The sequence below is a fragment of the Aquarana catesbeiana genome, linkage group LG01 (assembly GCF_042186555.1).
Source record: "Aquarana catesbeiana isolate 2022-GZ linkage group LG01, ASM4218655v1, whole genome shotgun sequence".
In the NCBI taxonomy this organism is placed as follows: Eukaryota; Metazoa; Chordata; class Amphibia; order Anura; family Ranidae; genus Aquarana; species Aquarana catesbeiana.
In genome coordinates, this window is record NC_133324.1 from 270,614,354 (window position 1) to 270,636,409 (window position 22,056).

The 22,056-nt window shown below is 42.8% G+C and overlaps 1 protein-coding gene across 6 annotated transcripts in view; it reads left to right on the top strand.

Moving 5' to 3' along the window:
- Positions 1 to 22,056, top strand: part of CHFR (checkpoint with forkhead and ring finger domains) — a 90,526-nt gene that overhangs the window by 61,267 nt on the left and 7,203 nt on the right. For all 6 annotated transcript variants that reach the window (XM_073628401.1, XM_073628424.1, XM_073628416.1 and 3 more), the window contains 5 exons: positions 2,295 to 2,414; positions 2,636 to 2,719; positions 5,090 to 5,160; positions 8,317 to 8,404; positions 13,632 to 13,739. In XM_073628401.1, the coding sequence (XP_073484502.1) occupies positions 2,295 to 2,414; positions 2,636 to 2,719; positions 5,090 to 5,160; positions 8,317 to 8,404; positions 13,632 to 13,739 (471 nt within the window). The remainder of the gene's footprint in view (positions 1 to 2,294; positions 2,415 to 2,635; positions 2,720 to 5,089; positions 5,161 to 8,316; positions 8,405 to 13,631; positions 13,740 to 22,056) is intronic.

Consider the following 22,056-nt stretch of genomic DNA (forward strand, 5'->3'; position numbering starts at 1 on the left):
TGAGCGCTGTCTGACAAGTAGCTATGGCTGTCTGACAGGAGTATATCACCGCCAAGACCTCCAGAATCCCTGGTGTTGATTTGGCAGGCTCCGCCAAGGGATCTGTCTGAGACGCCATATTGGCACGTGGCTGCTGATCGGGGCTAGGCTGAGGACCGGACTGGATGAAGTAGATATTCCCGGAGGAAAACAAATTTTCTTACCCCCTTTCCTACGACCCAAGAATTTTTTAGGCATCCGCAGTCGTTACAGCAGCGTGGGAGGTCACAGCAACCCTGGTAAGGATAACTGCAAGCGTTCACTTCAGCAGAGCTCTGGGAAAGACGTCCGGTCGTTTTGTCATCTTGGACACGCCCTGGCATTCCCTTGTTTACATGTGATCAGCTGTAATTACACACAGCTCATCACATGGGTAAAGAGCCATGTCATTAGTTCTTAACCACTTCAGCCCCAGAAGATTTGGCTGCTCAATGACCAGGCCATTCTTTGCGATGCGGCACAGCGCCGCTTTAACTGACAATTGCACTCCTGTGCGACGTTGTACCCAAACAAATTTGACATCCTTTTTTCCCCACAAATAGAGCTTTCTTTTGTGGGTATTTGATCATCTCTGCGTGTTTTTGTTTTTTTTTTTTGTTTTTTTTTTTTTGTTTTAAGCTATAAACAAAAAAAGAGCGACAATTTTGAAAATTAAAACACAAAATTTTGTAATTTTTTGCTATAATAAATATCCCCAATTTTATTTTTGAAAAGCAAATTTTTTCCTCAGTTAAGGCCGATTTATGTATTCTACATATTTTTGGTAATTAAAAATCGCAATAAGTGTATATTGATTTGGTTTGCGCAAAAGTTATAGCATCTACAAAATAGGGGATAGATTTATGGCATCTTTAAAAAATTTTTTACTAGTAATGGCAGTGATCTATGATTAATTTTTTTTTTTTTTTTGGGACTGCGATATTGCGGCGGACAAATTGGACACTTGACACATTTTTGGGACCTTTGACAATTATACAGCAATCAGTGCTATAAAAATACACTGATTACTGTATAAATGTCACTGGCAGGGAAGGGTTTAACACTAGGCGATCAAGGGGTTTACCGTGTTCCCTAGGTGTGTTCTAACTGTAGGGGGGATGGGACTGTCTAGGAGGAGGGAGAGATCGCTGTTCATACATAGTATGAACACTCAATCTGTCTCTTCTCCCCTGAAAGAACCGGGATTTGTTTGTTCACACACACAGATCCTGGTTCTCACTGTGTCACGAGCGATCGTGGGTGCCCGGTGGGCACTTGCTTTGGCTTCGAGCACACGCTGCGGGCGTGCTTGCTCCTTGTGGCCAAAAGGCGAAGCGACCTAAGGTAATGTCGTTTACAAAAAGTATAGCTGCTGACTTTTAATAAACAGCCACTCATCTGTCCCACGGTCCAGCGATGTGGCCGCCCGAAGCCTCATTTCTCTCCCCCTCCTCTTCGGGGCGCCGACATTGTGAGTGCTGCGCTCCATCAATGTCACGTGTCCCAGAACATTGCCGGGAGGGAGAGGCCACCTAGGCGGTCAGAGGTCGGAAGGAGCAGTGTGACAGGAATTCCCACTCCAAACCAGGTACCCAGACCCCCCCACAAAATTTACATGCAAATTGTGGCATGTCAGGGGGCTAGGAGTACTTAAAGCGGAAGTTCCACTTTTGGGTGGAACTCCGCTTTAATAAGAATTTCTCATAGCTTTGGACTGTGATTCCTGTATAAGAAAGGAGTGTTACTGGGCAATAAAAACTTGATAGATTCCAATTCTAAAAGTTTTTTTTTTTTTTTTTTGTCCCATTTGTAGAGGTTTCTTTTTATATCATGCCCTTACAGGAAGTGATGTGAAATCTCCTCAACAAGGACATAGATGACAATAAAAATACTATAGGTTTAAACCCTTCCCTGCTCTCTGTGTAGAAAAAAAATACCCTCTTGGGTGATTCATGTACATTGCAAGGCTTTTCACAAACTTTGTTGCAGATTCCTACCTCTTCTGCTTTTATGCTGAAGAAATCACTGTTTTTCCACTGTCCTTTGGATACCAATTTTTTGAATGGGACTAGTTCATTATAATCACCTGGTGCATTCTAAGTGTTCTGAGGAGGAAAGCTGCAGGGTTTGCATCTCTTTGGAAGATCTCACCTAAACTTTTATTGCAGGGAATGCCTATATGTCACAGCTGTCTTTTAATCAAATCACATTTGTGTTTTTAGTTTGTGAAAGCGGTTCTGGAATTATTGACTATCGCTTATGGTTTTTTTCTTTAGTGACACAGGAATATGTATGCTCTTCCCAAGGAAGTCATGTGATCTGTACATGCTGTTTCCAGCCAATGCCGGATCGGAGGAGTGAGCGGGAACAGAGCCCTCATGTGCCACCTCAGCAATGTAAGATGTAACTTCTAAATAAATTGGCATTTGAACTAATTTGGAAAGGTGTCCATTTCAACTGCTCAATGTTGGGTGATATTGTTGCCATAATATTCCTTAGTTGGCCCTGTCACCAAAACACATTTAATCTACTTGCTCCATTATTCTGTATGCCCTTTTACTTGCAGCCTGATTTCCACCAACTTTCTACTTTCCATCTCATTGTTTTGCTTTCACAGGCACTGTATGTTTGCAGTCTTTCTGTCACATGTACTGGGGATGCACCCGAATTGGCTGTTTTGGTTGTCTGGCTCCATTTTGTGGTAAGCAGCTTTTGGCTGTGTGTGTGTGTTTTGTTTTTTTTTTTTTTGTTTTGTTTTTTGTTTTTTAAAATTCATGATTAAGATGTATTGTTGCTAATTGCAATTAAATAGGAACTCCAGACAAATGGTTAAATATACAGTTGAAACACACATACTGCTTTACCTGCTATAGGATTTGTAATTGTTTGCCAGCCATGTGATTTATTTACCTTTAGGCACGTTGCAAGGCTAGGCAGGGGGGTCACATTTATTTTTTTTGGTAAAGTAATTGTGCTCTCAGGTTCAGTAGTGTAGTTTCCTATGTCAACTTTCTGCCCCCCACCCTGCCCTGGATCAACTTTACCTATAAATGTTAGTACCCAGTTATATTATGTACATTATGGAAAGAATCCAGGCATTTTTTAAAGCAATCTACTGAGCTGGCCAGAACCACCTCTGGAGGGAGTCTATTCCACATTTTCACAGCTCTTACTGTGAAGAAACCTTTCCATATTTGGAGATGAAATCTTTTTTTCCTCTAGATGTAAAGAGTGCCCCCTTGTACTCTGTGATGACCTTAAAGTGAATAACTCAACACCAAGTTCCCTATATGGACCACTTATGTATTTGTACATGTTGATCATATCCTCCCTTAATCTCCTCTTCTCAATATGGCATAGATTCAGTTCCTCTAATCTTTTTTCATAGCTGAGCTCATCCATGCCTCTGTACTTTCTCCAGTTCCCTGATATCCTTTTTGAGAACTGGTGCCCAAAACTGAACTGCATATTCCAGGTGAAGTCTAATGATTTGTACAGGGGAAAATTCATCTCTCTATGTATGATGCATGCATATTCCTTGCCCCCAAGTGCATAACTTTACATTTATCAACATTAAACCTCATTTGCCACTTAGTTGCCCAATTAGTGCGTTGAGGTCGGCTTGTAAATTGGAGACATCCTGTAAGGACGTTATTCCACTGCATAGCTTGGTGTCATCTGCAAAGACAAAAATTTTACTTTTAGTCCCAGACCCTAGATCATTTATAAAGCTATTAAAAAGTAAGGGTCTCAGCACTGAACCTTAGCACTGAACACCACTGATAACCTTAGACCAGGGGTCTCAAACTGGTGGCCCTCCAGCTGTTGCAGAACTACAAGTTCCATCATGCCTCTGCCTATGGGATTTATGTAACTGTCAGCCTTGCAATGCCTCATGGGAATTGTAGTTCTGCAACAGCTGGAGGGCCACCAGTTTGAGACCCCTGCCTTAGACCATTCAGAGCAAGAGTCATTAACCACTACACTCTGATTCTGTCTTTTAGCCAGTTTTCTATCCATTTACAAATTGATCTTTCCAAGCATGTAGACTTTACCTTACACATGAGCCGTGTGTGGGAAACTGTCAAACGCTTTTGCTAAATCCAGGTATACCACGTCCACAGCCATCCCTCTGTCCAAGGTTTTAGTTACCTCCTCATAAAAAGAAATCCGGATTGTTTGACAACTTTATGTCTTTTAATGAATCCATGCTGTCTTGAGCTTAAAATATTTTTTCCCCTGAATAGTGGGATTCTGGTCGAGGGTATTCGGTCTTCTATTTACTCTCTCTTCCATGTGTCCACCCACAAAGATGCCAAGTTGGCCTTACTCCATTGTCCGATCCCAGGCCTTTTCTCCTATCAGCAGAAATTGGCCACCTATTTGTTTATCGCTGCGACGTGTGCAATAGCAAGGGTCTGTAAGGGGCTATCTCATTTGGTGAAGAGCATCTTAACGACTCTCATGATTAATGAGATGTCTAGTATCCTCCACAACTCCCACGCTAAATTCCCTAGGTGTGGAGCCCATGGTGGTCCTACGCTCTTCCAACTTTGCAATTGAGCTCAGCCACCCTAAGTCGACCCCTGATCTCATCCGGAAGGTTATCAGGAACACCCCCTTTCTCAAGCTTAACTCACAGGATGCCCTTTTTACCCCTTTTGTTTTTTTATACATGCGTAATTATGGTGAGCTGTATAACCAAGAATACATACACTGATCAGCCATAACATTATGACTGCTGACAGGTAAAGTGAATAACACTGATTACATTGCAGTATATTCTGAAAGCAGAAAAAATGGGGGTGAGGGGGGTCCACACCCTGTAAAAGTAATCAGTAGGCTGTAGATCAATTTTGCTGTAAAGCCCATCGCCAGCTGCAAATTTTGATGCCAGGATCATGGCTGCAGTTGCAGCTCCTGGTATAACCTTGTTCCCTAGGATGTATGGGTACATCCTAGGGATGGAAAGTATTAGATGCTTGTCAGTGACTGGCTTGCTGTGGCATGAGTGAAGTACAATTTTGCATACTTTATTAAGTACACTAATTGTTTTGCTCTTTTTCCACAGAGTTAAATCTTGGAGAAAAATGTTTAGACTCTGTTTTAAACAACAATAATTATGAGTCTGACATTCTAAAAGTAAGTTTACAAGTTGCTGATTTTGTTTCTTTCTCCCTTCCTTTTATCGGCCCTTTTATTTGCTTATATCTGATTGATTTCTTCTTACATTTTCCATGCGAAGAATGAGAAATTCCTGTTGACTTTTTTCTTTGCCTCCTTTAGTGTTTTATTTTACTCAAAATTCAGTTGATTCCTAATTAAAACTACATTAAAGGATAAGTTCCCCTTTAGTAACATGTTAAACCCATATTCGGGGTGTAACATGTTACAAATCCACCGGCCCCTGCAAACCCCCCCCCTCCCCCCGGCTCTGCGTTGTGGCAGGGAATCTTCTCTCCTCGCTCTGTCACAATCTGCAAAGAACGTTGCCGTATGGGGCTCTGACAACTATCATGGTGCTGTTTGAGCCCTGTGGTAGTTCATTGATGCTTCCTGTTGGTGTGTAACTGCTTGGCTGTGTGAGGTACAAGCAGCCAGCTTACACACGGAGTCTTCAAGAGCCCTGCATTGCACCCACGATCCGCTGATAGTGGGTGCAATGCTTTGCTTTAAAGGCTCCTAAAAAATTTAATAAATGCACATTTTATTTACCTGCATAAAGATGTGCATTTATTTATTTATTTTTTAAAAGGTGAACTTATCCTTTTAAACTGACACCTACCAAATGTTGCTTAGGGCCTATACAATGTGGAGCAGGTTTATGAATAGTCTGCATCTCGTCAATTTATTGACGTTTTATTTATGTTAAATGGATATCGTGTAACACTGACAGGTGTTACAATCCAAGTTGCATGAGGTCCAGTGTAAAGTTTTCACAGTCAGGTTGTAATAGATTATACCAACACCAGCAGATGACATGGTTCCCCAAATCATCACTGAGTGTATTTAGGCAGCAGTATGCAAGAGGCATAACAGAGTTATGTTGCATTTCACTGCAGTGGCATAGCGTGGGTTGTCAGTACCTGGGGCAAGGCAAGTAATTTGCACTTTCTAAGTCCTTTCCACTAGTACAGTATTAACCACATGCCGACCAGTCGCCGCAGTTGTACTGCGGCAGATTTGCACGGCTGGGCAAAACAATGTTATGTAACATCACTTCGTCCTGTGGCCACTAGGGGGTGCGTGTGCGCGCTCGCTCCTCGAGCCGTTGCGAGTGCCCGGCGGTCTCGATCACCGCCAGGCTCCAGCGATAGCTCAGGGAACACGGAGAACCCGGAAGGAAAAAAAAATGTTTTTTAATATATGTTTTGGGGATATTTGTTATAGCAAAAAGTAAAAAAATAATGCGTGTTTTTTTGTTTATCGCGCAAAAAATAAAAATCGCAGAGGTGGTCAAATACCACCAAAAGAAAGCTCTATTTGTAGGGAAAAAAAGAACGTCAATTTTGTTTGGGAGCCACGTCGCATGCCCGCGCAATTGTCAGTTAAAGCGACGCAGTGCCGAATCGCAAAAAGTGCTCTGGTCTTTGGCCAGCCAAATGGTCCGGGTCTGAAGTGGTTAAACTGTGACCGTGGAAGTGAAAAGGGTTCCTCCATTCACAGCCTGTGCATCTGATTGGCTGCCCGCAACCTTTTATTATTGGTTGAATCTGAGATATCTCTTTGACTATAGTAGTCCAAAGAGATATCTTAACTGATTCAACTAATAATAAAAGGCTGCGGGCAGTCAATCGGAGGCTCAGGCAGTAATAGTGCAAGCACTGAACATCACAGTGATGATAAAGTATACATTTCTGTAAATCCACAAGTCACAGTTTAGTGACCAGATGGACTTCTTATGCTGTATTGCAGCTGCTCAGTGGAATGCTGTGCTTTACTGCTGGCTGATGGACCCTACAAGTAGAGCTTCCTCCCCCCTGCACTCTGCTCAGGAAGCATGAGTAGCCATCTTAATTCACATATCAACACCAACAACCATAACTCAGCAGGGTTCACTGCAGGTCTTCTTCCCAGACTCCCTACACAGACCCCTTACCCGGGAGACACTGTGACATCACTCTCACAGGGAATTGTGAGGCTCACATTGCCCCTCACTATGCATTCTTCACAGCACAAAGTCAAGAAAATGTAATTCTCATTGCCAGGCACAGTTAAGAGAATATAGGAGCAGCACAGCTGCAGAATGACAAGCAATGTAAGCATACATGACATTCACGTGTCAGGAGATAGCATCTCCCTATTCACGTTCAGAACATTAGATAAACAGCTCTTCTTTCTCTCTCCACAGCCGATCCTTCTGTCTTCAGCTACCGCTTAGCCACTCTTTTTAAGCATCAGATGGAGACAATAGCTACATGTCTCATGCTCCTAACAAGCCCAGCTACTGACTACATGCATCTAGCTTACATTTTTTAGTGGCATTATTAGGTCCGTCTCAGCACTGCAGGTTCTATCCTCTCCCTCCCACCATCAGTTTCCAGGTGCCGCCTCCTCTTAGAGTCAAATGTGTCTAGCTGAGGAAGGGGGCAGATTACAGTGCTGTTCCCCTTTGCTTGGGAGGCGGAGCAACTGTTGGGCCAGCATAATACAGACAGTGTGTCCGTAATGCACATTTAGGGACAGATGTAAAAACAGATGTAAAAATCACTGCCAAAGTGCTTGAATGGTCTGTCTGCCCCGCCTGTGCCCCTCTAAATGTTGCTCCTGGGGCGACTAACCCCCCTCTTCCCCAACGCTACGCCACGTTTTGGAGCTAAATGGGGAGGTGGTTAGACATTTCAGAAGGAGTATGGCAGTGTGACAGCCATCCAAATTATACAGTGCATTCAGTATAACTTAAGAAGCTTTAAAGTAGAACTAAATACAGATTTTTTTTTTTTTTTTTGTATTTGACTGTTATGCTTTCTCCTAAAAATAGAAATCTTTGATCTCAGATCATGTAAAGTAGATGGCAGTCAACTAAACCCATTGAAAGGCCATGACACCTGAGCCTGTATAGTAAAAGTCAACATAAAAAGCTCACTGAACACCATATTATAGCTGTACAGGTGTGTATAAATGTAGGCACATATACATTTCTTTCACCTGTAGTTTTTTTTAAAAACATTTTCTGTTTGTAATGGCCTCCGTTATCTGTGTAAGCTTTTGATATTCAAGTGTGTACTGGTAGCATTATCAAAGTATGGTTCAAAACATTATTTTGTGTTTAACTTCATGTGTTCTTCATGTGTTCAGAATTACCTGGCATCCAGGGGTTTAACGTGGAAAGACTTGATACATGAAAGTCTTGCTGCAGTTCAGAGAGGAGTATTTATGCTTCCTGGTAAGTCTACTAAATATTTAATAGAATTTTTTACTGAGTAACTGCAACACATGACCACAAGATGGGGCTACCGCTTTTAATATGCATTTTCAGCTGCTTCAAAGCTGCTACATACTATGCAAATCATGCAGATAGAAGTATCTTCTTTCCATTTAGGTGTAAACATGGGTTTGTCAATTTATGATTTGCTTGTTTTTTCAGAGTCTAATTGACCTTTCTAACACTATTTATTTTGTCTATTTAAACTAGTTTTGTTAAAGGAAACCTGCCAGAACAGAAATGCTGTCCTTTTCTTTTCCTTTCTTTCCTTTCTTTTCTTTTCTTTTCTTTCTTTTCTTTTTCTTTCTTTTTTTTTCTGTCATCTTCATCCTTGCTGCAATAATAAGTCACCAAGTGATCAGTAATTTTTCTAGTCAATGACTTGCTCAGTAGTAATATGTTATGGTGATGTATTGAAGTGGTTCATTAGGTAATTGAAGAGAGAAATTGAGAAGTAGTAGCCTCTCTTTTTCTTGCTTCTCTAGATGTTGCTAGAATTGGTTTGAGTGACTTAAGCCTAAGATTGCACTTATGAAGAAGATATCTGTCTCCATGCAGGCCTTTTGGTTTGCTCTTTTGTCAAACTGGATGCTTGTTGAGGTCTATAGGACCCATGTGTCCTTTTTGAAGAGGTCTGGTGCTGGTGGGTTTAATGGAAGTGAAGTCTGAGGTTTCTTAATGGAGCAGGTATTAAAATGTCACTAAACCCACATCATAAAAAACTATGAATAAATGCTATATTACATGCTGTTCACTCATATCAGATTTGTCTTTTGTATTCTGCAAAAAAACTGGTTGATCCTGCTGTCCTCTATCTCCACCCTCTGTTCATGGCCCAAATTCAGCTAGGGATTTTGCCGCTGTGGTGGCAACGCTGCACATACTCGGTTTTCTATGCTGAGCATTCCCTTGCCATCACATCTAAGCAGCCCATGTGACTATGGAGTCACACATGTGGGAGTATACACAGTGGTAAATGACAACCCACTCCCTCCCTCTCCCTTCATGCCCACTAACCAGCTAAACACAATGAGGGCAGGATATTACATGTAGTTGAATGGGTGGCTTCACCTCCCTCTTATTCTAAGACACAGGCTTAAGGGGTGTGACTTGGCCTATGACTGGCAGAAATTCACCCTCACCATGTTATTGGCAAAAAATATTTGATTCTAAATATATATTTGTATGACAATTTAAAACGGGCTGTTTTTATTTTGAACATGTGACCAGCAACAGAGGACTAGAAGCTCCTCCTACATATGTTTCCCTGCAGACAGACTGGGAAAGATCTGGGTCATGTGACAGCTGTATATCAATTTAGGAAAAAGGTGCTTAGATGTGGGTTTTTTATTTTTTTTTTATTTAAAATAATTACAGTGCCGTCATCCACATACAGAGATTGAAGATACAATGTAAATTAAACAGTGTGTGTTTAGTATCACTTTTTAAGAGATTGTCTAAAGACAAACAATATGTCAGGTGCCATCAAGTATAGGCTTTATTGTGGACAAAAATAGATCCAGCAACATGTTTAATTGCAGACACATGGCTGCTTCTTCAGGCAGAGTGTATCACAAATGTAAAATGTATACATGCAGAAGTTGTCCTTTGGATTGGTGGAAAATATAGGAACAGTACTTAAAAGCATTTAACCACTGGCCGACCAGCCGCCGCACTTATACTGCAGCTGGTCAGCTCTCCTGCGTGAACCGACGTACCTGTACGTCGGTCCATGCATGTGAAATTGCGGACGTGCCCGCTGCGCACTGCGGCAGCGCCAGCGGGTCCGGCGGACTTTGTCCGCTAGCTGCCTGCGATCGCTGTACACAGAGGCAGAGCAGGGATCTGCCATTGTAAACAAGGCGGATCCCCATCTTGACAGGGGACGTCTCGGAGATCTGCTGTTCCCAGTGATCGGGAACAGCTATCTCTGTCGTGTCCCAGGCAGCCCAAAAAGAGTCATTTGTGGTCAGATTTGTCCACCGCAATGTCGCAGACCCGCTAAAAATCGCAGATCGCCGCCATTACCAGTGAAAACAATAAAAAATTATAGAAGTCCCTAAATGTATCCCATAGTTTCTAGACGCGATAACTTTTGCGCAAACCAATCAATATACGCCTATTGCAATTTGTTTAACAAAAATATGTAGAAGAATACATATTGGCATAAAATGATAAATACATTTTATTTTTTTATATTTTTTTTTTTTTTGGATATCTATTATAGCAGAAAGTAAAGTTTGTGTATTTTTTTTTTTTTTTTTCCAAAATTGTCACACATTATTTTTTGTTTTTATAGTGCAAAAAAAAACAAAACGCAGAGGTGATCAATCAAATACCACCAAAAGAAAGCTCTATTTTTGGGGGGAAAAAGGACATCAATTTTGTTTGGGTACAGTGCCGCACGACTGCGCAATTGTCAGTTAAAGCGATGCAGTGTCGTATCACAAAAAATTGCCTGGTCATTAAGGGGGCAAATCCTTCCGGGTCTGAAGTGGTTAAGCTATAAATTATATGTAGTTAGTGAAGAAATAGTGTCACATTTACACCCATATAGGTTTAAAGCCCAGCTCCAACCAAAACCATTTTTCCTGGTTAGTGGGGAAAGTTTAAAGCCACTGTAGCAGTCTGAGAACTGTGGAGAATACCTGTTCCATTTGTGTGCATTATATCCCTTTCAGAGAACGTCAACTACACAAATTGTATGTATTTGCACGAATTTGCTTAGTAGTGAAGTAAAGATGAGAATTACAGCTCCAAAGCCTGCATCCTAAAATACATGTTTGCTAAATAAGACAATAACCCAACTGACAAACGCAGCCAGTACTCGGGGAACAGCTTGCAATTAGCTCTTTGTTCTGTCTTAGCACTCAGATTGAAGGGAACATACATCTGCAGATTTTGTACAGAGTCATTAGAGGCCTATTATTCTTGGCCCATTCCCCAAACAGTCATTCAGTTCTAATATGAACAGCCATCTTCTGAGATGTATTTTTCAGCAATAATCATTTTTTTCCTAATTATTTTTGTCTTTTTTTTTTTTTTTTTGTGACACTGTGCATTGCAAGGGTCACTACAATGACCCACCCAATAGCTAATGGTAAAGTAGAACAGCGGGCAAAAACTTTTTTCCATGTCCTTGTTGCTGATCTACCTTCACTGACTGTGCCATCCATTGTCTTGTTGGCTCAGTAGTTCCTCTGTAATAGCCTGATGATTTTTGAAGTAAAACCGTTAATCCCCAGTGATTTCCTGTTTTGTAAGACCGATGGCTGCTATTCCTCCCATTCCCCCAGCCAACAGTCTTGGGACAGCCCATTTGTAGTTCTCTCTAGCAAGCAGGGACTTGTACTTCAGTCCTTGCTTGCTGTTGTGGGCGGAGGGGGTCTCACAGACCCCCGGTCTGTACCGCCCATGGAGGTGGTGGTGTCCTCCCCCCGCCCTTGGCTGTTAGTCATCTGTCAGCCCCGGTTCACACAGGGGTGGCACGACTTGCAGGTCGCCTCACCGAGGCGACCTGCACACGACATCCACGGCGACTTGCAAAACAACTTCTGTATAGAAGTCTATGCAAGTTGCCTCAAGTCGCCCCAAAAGAAGTACAGGAACCTTTTTCTAAGTCGTAGCGACTTGCGCCGCTCCTATTAGAATGGCTCCATTGTACAGAACGGGAGGCGACTTGTCAGGCGACTGGGTCGCCTGACAAGTCGCCCCTGTGTGAACCGGCACTCACTGCTGCAAGGGGATAGTCAGTTGGCTGACACAGAGCGGGGATCTCCCGCTGTGACAGATCTTGTAGGGGAAACACCGGTCGTTGTAAACTCCCACCTCCTGGACCGGCTCCTGTGATGGACTGCACACTGGTCCAATGCCGATCCAGGAGGCGGGACTTTACAGCAACCGGCGTTACATCTACAAAATCTGTCGCAGCGGGAGATCCCCGTTCTGTATCATCCGACCGGCTCCTCTAATGATCCCTGCTGCACTTATGGGCACTGATGAGGCTGCACTGTTAGGCAATGAACACTGTCCACAGTTTTACTGACACCTTCCACGGCCAAATGTCTGTAGGAGGGGTTTCCACCATCCCTGCAAAGTTTCATTTTTTTTATGTCTTATTTTCAGTTTGATGTGTATTATATGTGACATTACATATCACAGAAACCGGTATTGAAGTTTGAGATTTTCATACATTAGAGGGTTCCACCATTATTTTGTTAATGATTAGTAAGTTAGCACTGCACTTTTTTTTTTTCTCATGCCAATATTTACTTGTGCCACATGCTGATGTAAAGCAGCATTGCCTGGCTCTTTCTTTCTGTGTTGCGGCTAGGTATGTGCTCCTATACACCATACAAGCACTGATTGCTGTTTAGAAAGATCTCAAAGCTACAGCAGGAGGAGGAATATTTGTAATACCGAATTACAGCAGAGTACAGCGGGTAAAATATATAATTATGGGCATGTGTCTACAGTTTGGTAACGATTACATAAAGCAAGTTAGGATAATATGTTTATCTCCTGTTGTGGCTGGAGGGAGAGAGCACAAACATGCTCTACATTTTATAAGGCTGTAACCTACCTATCCTGCTGTGTGTTACTGAGTAGTGTGGGCACATTTAACGTGTACTGGCCTAGTGTATCTACCCACATTCACTGCAGTTCACAAAGCACAATGGGAAGTGTAGTTTTCATTAAAGTGGAGTGAGAGGAGAAGATATGATGTAATCATTGTTGTAACAGCTCCTCATTGGCAGAATAGATGCTGCATCTTTTGAATTAGAGAGAGAGTTGAGTTCCTGAAAATTCAGTTAGACTTTGATTTTCAATGGTAAGGAATTTATATGGTAATGGTAAGTAATACCTCTTTAGTGTTTTGTGTAGTGGGGTGTACTAATGGGGGATTTTTTTTTCCAATCCCGGAGTTCTGCTTTAATAATTGTTTGCACAAAACATTTTACAGAATTTTAAGTTTTCTCACTTGTAGAGGTTTTTTTTTTTTTTTTTTTGTTTTGTTTTTTTTATCAAGTGAAACAATAGGTTTAATACTGTTGACCAATTATGATCAGAATCAATGTAGTGATCAGCATCTTGCATAATTTAGGTCTTTATTTACAGTTTCACTAATAGTAAATGGACTCTTTTACATAATGTGTTTGCTTTTCTTTTCAAATGCTTGTGCACACAGATTACCGGATTAATGGATCGACTGTTCTCTGCTACTTCTGTGGGCTGCGTAACTTTAGAGATCTAACCTACCAGTACAGGCAGAACATACCACCTGCTGAGCTTCCAGGTAACTGTTCCAGTTTGATATTCTGTATTGCAACTGATATATAGAAACTAATTATGGAAATACAGCCTTCAAGATCGTGATAAAAGCCTCCATATATCTCTAATAAAAGTAGGTTTCTCAGTGCAGAATTTCTAGGATTGCCTTTCCTAAGAGAAACCTGGGGACTGCTATTGTTGACATGCTAGTTGTCTAGCTTCAACAGCACTGAGTCACTCGCCCAAAACAAGTATTCAATGATATAAATACTTGCTCCAGGTCAGTGACTCAGACTATTAAACCAGAGAAGCAGTATAATGGCCAGGCAATTACCTTTTTAGAGCATAGGAATTAGCCTCTAAGCCCTGGTTCACACCGGTGCGGCTTTGAAATTGCGTTACTTCAGCACGATATCAAAGCTGCACATCATTGCGATTTGCACTGGTGATTTCATTGCGTCTTACTACTTAATTTAACAAGTCTATGAAAGTTGCAATGAAATCGGTCAAAAGTAACGCAGGAGCTTTTTTAATAATTGCTGTGTCGTGAGTCGCAGTGATATGAACAGTTCCATTGCCAGCAGTGGGGTTAGACTTTTCATTTGATTTGGAACTGTCAAAGTTGTACCGGTGTGAACGGGTGCTAATCTATATGTTGCTTCAGTTAAGGAAAATTTTTGAATAGCTAAAAGTCAGTACAACTTAATATATTAAAGTAATCTAATTTTTGTACCTTTATATCTAAGATTGAACTGCATTCATTGTTATAATCAGATAAACTCTAGCCTTGCTATTTTGTAATATTTCAAAATGGCAAGTTCAGCAAATTGCATATTCTCTACCTGCCAGCCTCTGTTGTAATCATATTGAGTTTGGTTATTATTGTTTGACTTCTTAGACCTCGTTCACACTGGGAGTGTCCGTGTTAAATGCGTTTTAGTAGATGACATTTCTAAATGCATATACTGGCCTATAATGATTTTTCAATGGTGACATTCACACTGTGTGTGTTTATCTGTGTTTTTAGGTGCAGGAATTTTAGCTGAGGTTAGAGAAAATAAAATTCTGTATGTCCAAAACCTAAGACATGCTACATGCGACTAAAAACTAGGGGTGCACCGAATGGGTTTTTTGGTGCCGAAACTGATACCGAAAATGAAAAATACACTATGCAAAAAACGATACCGAAAATGAAAAATACACTATGCAAAAAACGATACCGAAAATGATGGCTTTAAAAAAAATATTTTTATATGTTTTAAATAAAATTTATACATTTTTATATAACATTAGCAATATTTCCATGTGGTGCACCTCTAGCAGATATGATGCAGGAGATGGTTAGAGACTGGTGACATGGTACAAGAGATGATCAGAGACTGGGGAAATCGTACAGGAGATGGTCAGAGACTGCAGACATGGTACAGGAGATGGTCCAAGACGGCGGACATGGTACAGGAGATGGTCCGAGACGGCGGACATGGTACAGGAGATGGTCCGAGACGGCGGACATGGTACAGGAGATGGTCCGAGACGGCGGACATGGTACAGGAGATGGTCCGAGACGGCGGACATGGTACAGGAGATGGTCCGAGACGGCGGACATGGTACAGGAGATGGTCCGAGACGGCGGACATGGTACAGGAGATGGTCCGAGACGGCGGACATGGTACAGGAGATGGTCCGAGACGGCGGACATGGTACAGGAGATGGTCCGAGACGGCGGACATGGTACAGGAGATGGTCCGAGACGGCGGACATGGTACAGGAGATCAAAACAGCCTTACCAGTGTCTGTCATGCAGCCCACGTTTGCCCCTCAGATGCAGCCTCACCTGTGCCCGTCATGTAGCCTGCCAGTGCCCGAATCACAGCGGCGATCTCCGTGTGTCACGGAGCTGCGTTTGAATTGCTCAGGTCGTAGTAACAATGTCCCGCTTCCTGTAATCACATCACACTGATTCAATGTCCCACCATTGGATCAGTGTGCCATCTGTCACAGGAAGCGGGACATTGTTACTGCGGTCTGTGTGGTTAAGCTCCGTGACACACGGAGATCGCGGTGAGGGGGGAGGAGGAGGAGAGGACTGCGGCGCACCGCGCCAGAAGGACACCCCCATTTTCGGCCGTTATGTTACGGCAGCCGAAATTTCGGTGCATCCCTACTAAAAACATGTACATGCAAATGGATGCATCAAACCCTACTTTAATGCAGGAAAATCTAAATGAAGGAAAACGTGATGTGGGAGGCAAAAAACGTTGTTTATACTTCCCAGGTGACTTCTCTTGCTTTTAGAAATGCTAAACCAGCAGTGCCAGTGTGAATGAAGCCTTGAACTGATCCTTACAGTTCCTATGTAAAGTCTGTGCAGAATAAGAGGGCCCTTTCACACTAAAAGCACGGGGGCATCGCTGCTAAAGCGCCGCTAGTTTTAGCGGAGCTTTACTGTAGTTTTTAACCTCCTTTTTAGGGATCATTGGAGGTTAATCTACTGTTGGGTTAAGGTTAGGGAAAGGATTACCCTATATACTCGAGTATAGGTAATTCCGAATATAAGCCGAGGCCCCTAATTTACCATAAAAAACTAGGAAAAACTTATTGACCCGAGGATGAGAAATGCAGCAGCTACTGTAAGTGGAAAAAGAGGGTCAACAATGCCCATCTGCAGCTGCATGCCTCCCTGTGTCTTGTGCATCTGTGCATGTGTCTTGTGCATCTGTCCTGTGCAGCCTACCTGTGTCCTGTGCATGTATCCCTGTGCAGCCTACCTGTGTCCTGTGCATGCCTCCGTGTGCCGATCTGCAGCCTTCGAATGGCGATATCCATCCTCCGTGTGCCGCTCTGCATCCACCGATCAGCATGTCAAAAATAACATTTGGCAGCCATTCTACTATTCAAAAGCCGTGCCGCCTCCTCGTCTGTGATAGGCAGAACACTCCATTTCCCAGCAGTCAGTGTACAGCCTATCATGGACATTCTCTCATCCTCGTCCATGGTATGGAGATGAGAGAATGTCCGTGATAGGCTGACTGCTGGGAAATGGAGTGTTCTGCCTATCACAGACGAGGGAGAGGCACGGCTTTTGAATAGTGGAATGGCCACCGAATGTAATGTATCACACGCTGGCTGCCGTTTGTCTGCATGACATGCTGATCATGTAGGCAGATGGCGGTGACTCGAGTATAAGTCGAGGGGGGCACTTTCAGCCCAAAAAAAAGGGCTGAAAATATCGACTTATACTCGAGTATATACGGTAGGTTTAAGGTTTTAGTTTCAAAGTTAGGTTAGGGGTTAAAGTGATGTTAAAGTCTTGGAGTGTTTTTGTTTAAAAAATAAATAGGAAACCTAAGGGGAATACAAAGACACTGAATTTCAAAAGAGCCAACTTCCCTAAATTACGAACCTTGCTAGAAGATATTGGGATAAAATCTTAGGAACAAAGAACACGGAGAGATGGGGTTGCTTTAAGAGCATATTAAATAAGGGCATTAGCCAGTGCATCCCATTGGGAAATAAATTAAAAAGGGCGAACAAAAGTCCTGGGTGGTTTAACTCAATGCAAAAATGCATATAAAAGCAAAGGAGAGAAGACCTTCAAAAAATACAAGGCTGAGGGATCATCATCGGCATTCAAACTTTACAAAGAATGCAACAAGAAATGTAAGGGTGCAATTAGAGTGGCTAAGATAGAAAACACGAAAGACACATAGCGGAGGAGAGCAAAAGAAATCCCAAGAAATTCTTTAAGTATGTAAACTGTAAAAGAGGGAGTACAGGCGATATTGGCCCCATAAAGAATGAGGAAGGGAATCTGGTTACAAAGGATGATGAGATGGCGAAGGTATTGAATTTATTCTCAGTCTTCACGAGGGAATCGGGGGGGCTTTGGTAATCAAAACTGCAGTGTTTATCCTCATGACACGTCACAGGAAGCACCCTCATGGCTAACAGAGGACAGAATTAGAAATAGACTTGAAAAACTTAACATTAATAAGTCACTGGGACCAGATGGCTTGCACCCGAGGGTCCTTGGGGAACTCAGTCAAGTAATTGCCAGACCATTGTTCCTCATTTTTACTGACCGTCTACTGACTGGAATGGTACCAGCTGATTGGAGAAAAGCCAATGTAACACCAATATCTAAAAAAGGGCCAAAATACATCCCTGGGAATTAGACCAGTTAGCCTAACATCAATGGTATGCAAGCTCTTAGAGGGGATGATAAGAGACTATATACAAGATTTTAGTCATGAAAACAGTATTATTAGCAGTAATCAGCATGGATTCGTGAAGAATCGTTCTTGCCAAACCAATCTATTAACCCTCTATGAGGAGGTGAGTTGCCATCTAGATAAAGGGAGGCCCGTAGACGTGGTGTATCTGGATTTTGCAAAAGCATTTGCTACGGTTCCCCATAAACGTTTACTGTACAAAGTAAGGTCCGTTGGCATGGACCATAGGGTGAGTACATGGATTGAAAACTGGCTACAAGGGTGAGTTCAGAGGGTGGTGATAAATGGGGAGTACTCAGAATGGTCAGGGGTGGAAAGTGGGGTCCCTCAGGTTTCTGTCCTGGGACCAATCCTATTTAATTTGTTCATAAACGACCTGGAGGATGGGGTAAACAGTTCAATCTCTATTTGCGGATGATAGTAAGCTAAGCAGAGCAATAACTAACACCGCAGGATGTGGAAACCTTGCAAGTAGAACAAATTAATAAGGTGGGCAAATACATGGCAAATGAGGTTTAATGTGGAAAAATGTAAAATAATGCTTTTTTATGGCAAAAATATGAATGCAATCTACTCGCGGGGGGGGGGGGGGGGGGGGGGTTGGGGGACCTCTGGGGGAATCTAGGATGGAAAAGGACCTGGGGGTCCTAGTAGATGATAGGCTCAGCAATGGCATGCAATGCCAAGCTGCTGCTGCAAACAAAGCAAACAGAATATTGGCATGCATTAAAAAGGGGATTGACTCCAGAGATAAAACAATGCAACCTTTCCAACAATCCACTCTCTGATCACCACCTTGTTAGTTTTGATCTCTCCCTGTCTTCCACCTCCTCTCCCTCCAACCGCCTAACAGTTACACCTAGAAACCTTCGCCACCTCAACCATTCTCTTCTCTACTCTGCTACTGATCACCTCTATGACAAAATCTCACCTCTGTCCTGCCCCAACCTAGCTACTTTCATCTACAACAGCTCACTGTCTTCCTCCCTAGACAAGCTTGCCCCCCTCACTACACGCAGAATTAGGCCACGACTGCTACAACCCTGGCAAACGAATGACACCAGAAGTCTCAGAAAACGTAGCCGCGCTCTTGAGCGCCTGTGGCATAAGACTAAGACCCGGGAAGACTTCACACAATATAAATCTGCCCTCCTAAAATACTACTCCTGCCTTCACATTGCCAAACAGACCTACTTTATCACACTCATTAACACCTTCTCATCCAGTCCACGTCAACTCTTCTCTACCTTCAATACTCTACTCTGTCTTCCACTGCCTCCACCCACCAACTCACTCACTGCCCAGGAGATTGACAATCACTTCAAAACTAAGATTGATACAATTCATGAGGAGATCGCCATTGCGCAAAAACCTCCCCCATGCAACACCCCATGTCCACAGACACAATCATTACTTCCCTCATTCAACCCTGCTACTATTACTGAGGTTGCTAAACTTTTATCTAGCACTCATCTAACCACTTGCCCCCTGGATCCTGTTCCCTCGCAAATGCTACGCTCACCCTCTGACTCGATTCTATGCTCTCTAACTCACATTTTCAACCTCTCCCTCTCTTGTGGCATCTTCCCAAACTCTCTAAAATATGCGCTAGTCACCCCCATGCTAAAAAAGCCCTCACTGGATCCCACCAATCTCAACAACTTACGTCCCATCTCCTTACTCTCCTTCTCCTCCAAACTTCTTGAAAGACTGGTCTGCAACCGACTAAGCGACCATCTGACCATGAATAAACTTCTTGATCCCCTTCAGTCCGGTTTTCGCCCTCAACACTCCACGGAAACTGCTCTCCTTAAACTCTCAAATGATCTACTAATGGCTAAAGCCAATGGACACTATTCTGTACTACTTCTCCTGGATCTCTCTGCTGCCTTTGACACAGTGGACCACCCCCTCCTCCTCAAAAAACTCCACTCCTTCGGTCTCCGTGACTGTACTCTTCGCTGGTTCTCATCCTACCTATCCCACCGCTCCTTCAGTGTCACTTACAACTCTACTTCCTCCTCTCCTCTTCCTTTTTCCATTGGGGTCCCCCAAGGTTCTGTTCTTGGACCTCTCCTTTTCTCAATCTACACCACCTCCTTGGGTCAGTTGATTGCCTCCCACGGCTTTAAATACCATCTCTACGCAAATCTATCTCTCCACCCCCCAGCCCTCTCCATCTGTCTCCTCATGCATTACCAACTTACTAGCAGACATATCAGCCTGGATGTCACATCACTTTCTCAAACTCAACCTATCCAAAACTGAGCTCATGATATTTCCTCCCTCAGGTGCCACTTCCCCTGATTTCCCTGTCAAGATCAACGGCTCAACTATCAACCCATCTCCCCACGCCAAGGTCCTAGGTGTAATCCTGGACTCTGAACTAACCTTTCGACCCCACATTCTATCACTATCCAAAGCTTGCCGCTTCAGTCTTCGCAACATCTCCAAGATACGCACCTTCCTAACCAATGACACCACAAAGCTTCTTATCCACTCCCTGGTCATCTCCCGCCTCGATTACAGCAACTCCCTCCTCATTGGTTTACCTCTAAATAGGCTATCCCCACTTCAGTCCATCATGAACGCTGCTGCCAGGCTCATCCACCACACAAACCGCTCAGCGTCTGCTACACCCCTCTGCCAATCTCTCCATTGGCTGCCACTCAGTCACCGAATTAAATTCAAGATACTAACTATAACTTACAAAGCCATCCACAACCTGGCCCCCAGCTACATCTCTAACCTAGTCACAAAATACCAACCTAATCGTTCTCTTCGCTCCTCCCAAGACCTCCTGCTCTCAAACTCCCTTGTCACCTCATCCCATGCTCGCCTTCAGGACTTCTCCAGAGCCTCCCCCATCCTCTGGAATGCTCTACCCCAATCCGTCCGATTTTCTCCTACTTTATCCACTTTCAGACGATCCCTGAAAACTCATCTCTTCAGAGAAGCCTATCTGGCCCCCACCTAACAACTGTACATTTATCTTCTCAATCAGCACATCACCCATAGTTATTACCTTTTGTATCTCTTGACCTTCCCTCTTAGATTGTAAGCTCTAAGGAGCAGGGCCCTCTGATTCCTACTGTATCAAATTGTATTGTATTTGTACTGTTTACCCTCAAGTTTTAAAGCGCTACGTAAACTGTTGGCGCTATATAAATACTGTATAATATAAATACTGTATAATAATAATTCTCCCACTCTACACACCTCTGGTCCAGGCCAGCCGCACCTGGAGTACGTTGTCCAGTTCTGGGCACCTGTCCTCAAGAAGGATGTGCTGGAAATGGAGCGAGTACAGAGAAGGGCAACAAAACTAATAAAGGGACTGGAGGACAGTAGTTATGAAGAGAGGTTACAAACACTGAACTTATTCTCTCTGGAGAAGAGACGCTTGAGAGGGGATATGATTTCAATATACAAATACCGTACTGGTGACCCCACAATAGGGATAAAACTTTTCCGTGAAAGGGTGTTTAATAAAAAAAAAAGAACAAAATATTACAGTGCACTCATGCAAAAAAGGCATTTACCTCCTGTAAGGCTATTTAAAACACCTAGACATTTTCCAAAAAATATGAGGATTTGGTCACACCGTATTGCTATATGGTGCTTAAGCCCACTTACTGCGACAAAGTACCCCATGGTTAGTGAGTCCTACGCTATCCATAGGGTGTTTAATGGGACATGTGGCCGCTCATTAAAATTAGAAGAAAAGAGGTTTAACAAACTGCGCAGAGGGTTCTTTACTGTAAGAGCGGCTAGGATGTGGAATTCCCTTCCACAGGTGGTGGTTTCAGCGGGGAGCATCAATGGTTTTAAAAAACTATTAAATAAGCACTTGAACGACCACAACATACAGGGATATACAATGTAATACTGACTTATAATCACACACATAGGTTGGACTTGATTGACTTGTGTCTTTTTTCAACCTCACCTACTATGTAACTATGTAAAAATAGATGTTGTCAGTGTTTTTTTATTTATTTATTTTTTACAAATTAACTTTTAAAAATGTATTACAATTCTTTCTTTATTTTTATCAGCCCTTGGGGGGGGGCTTTGGTGAGATATCAGGGGTCGGTTTAGACCCCTGAC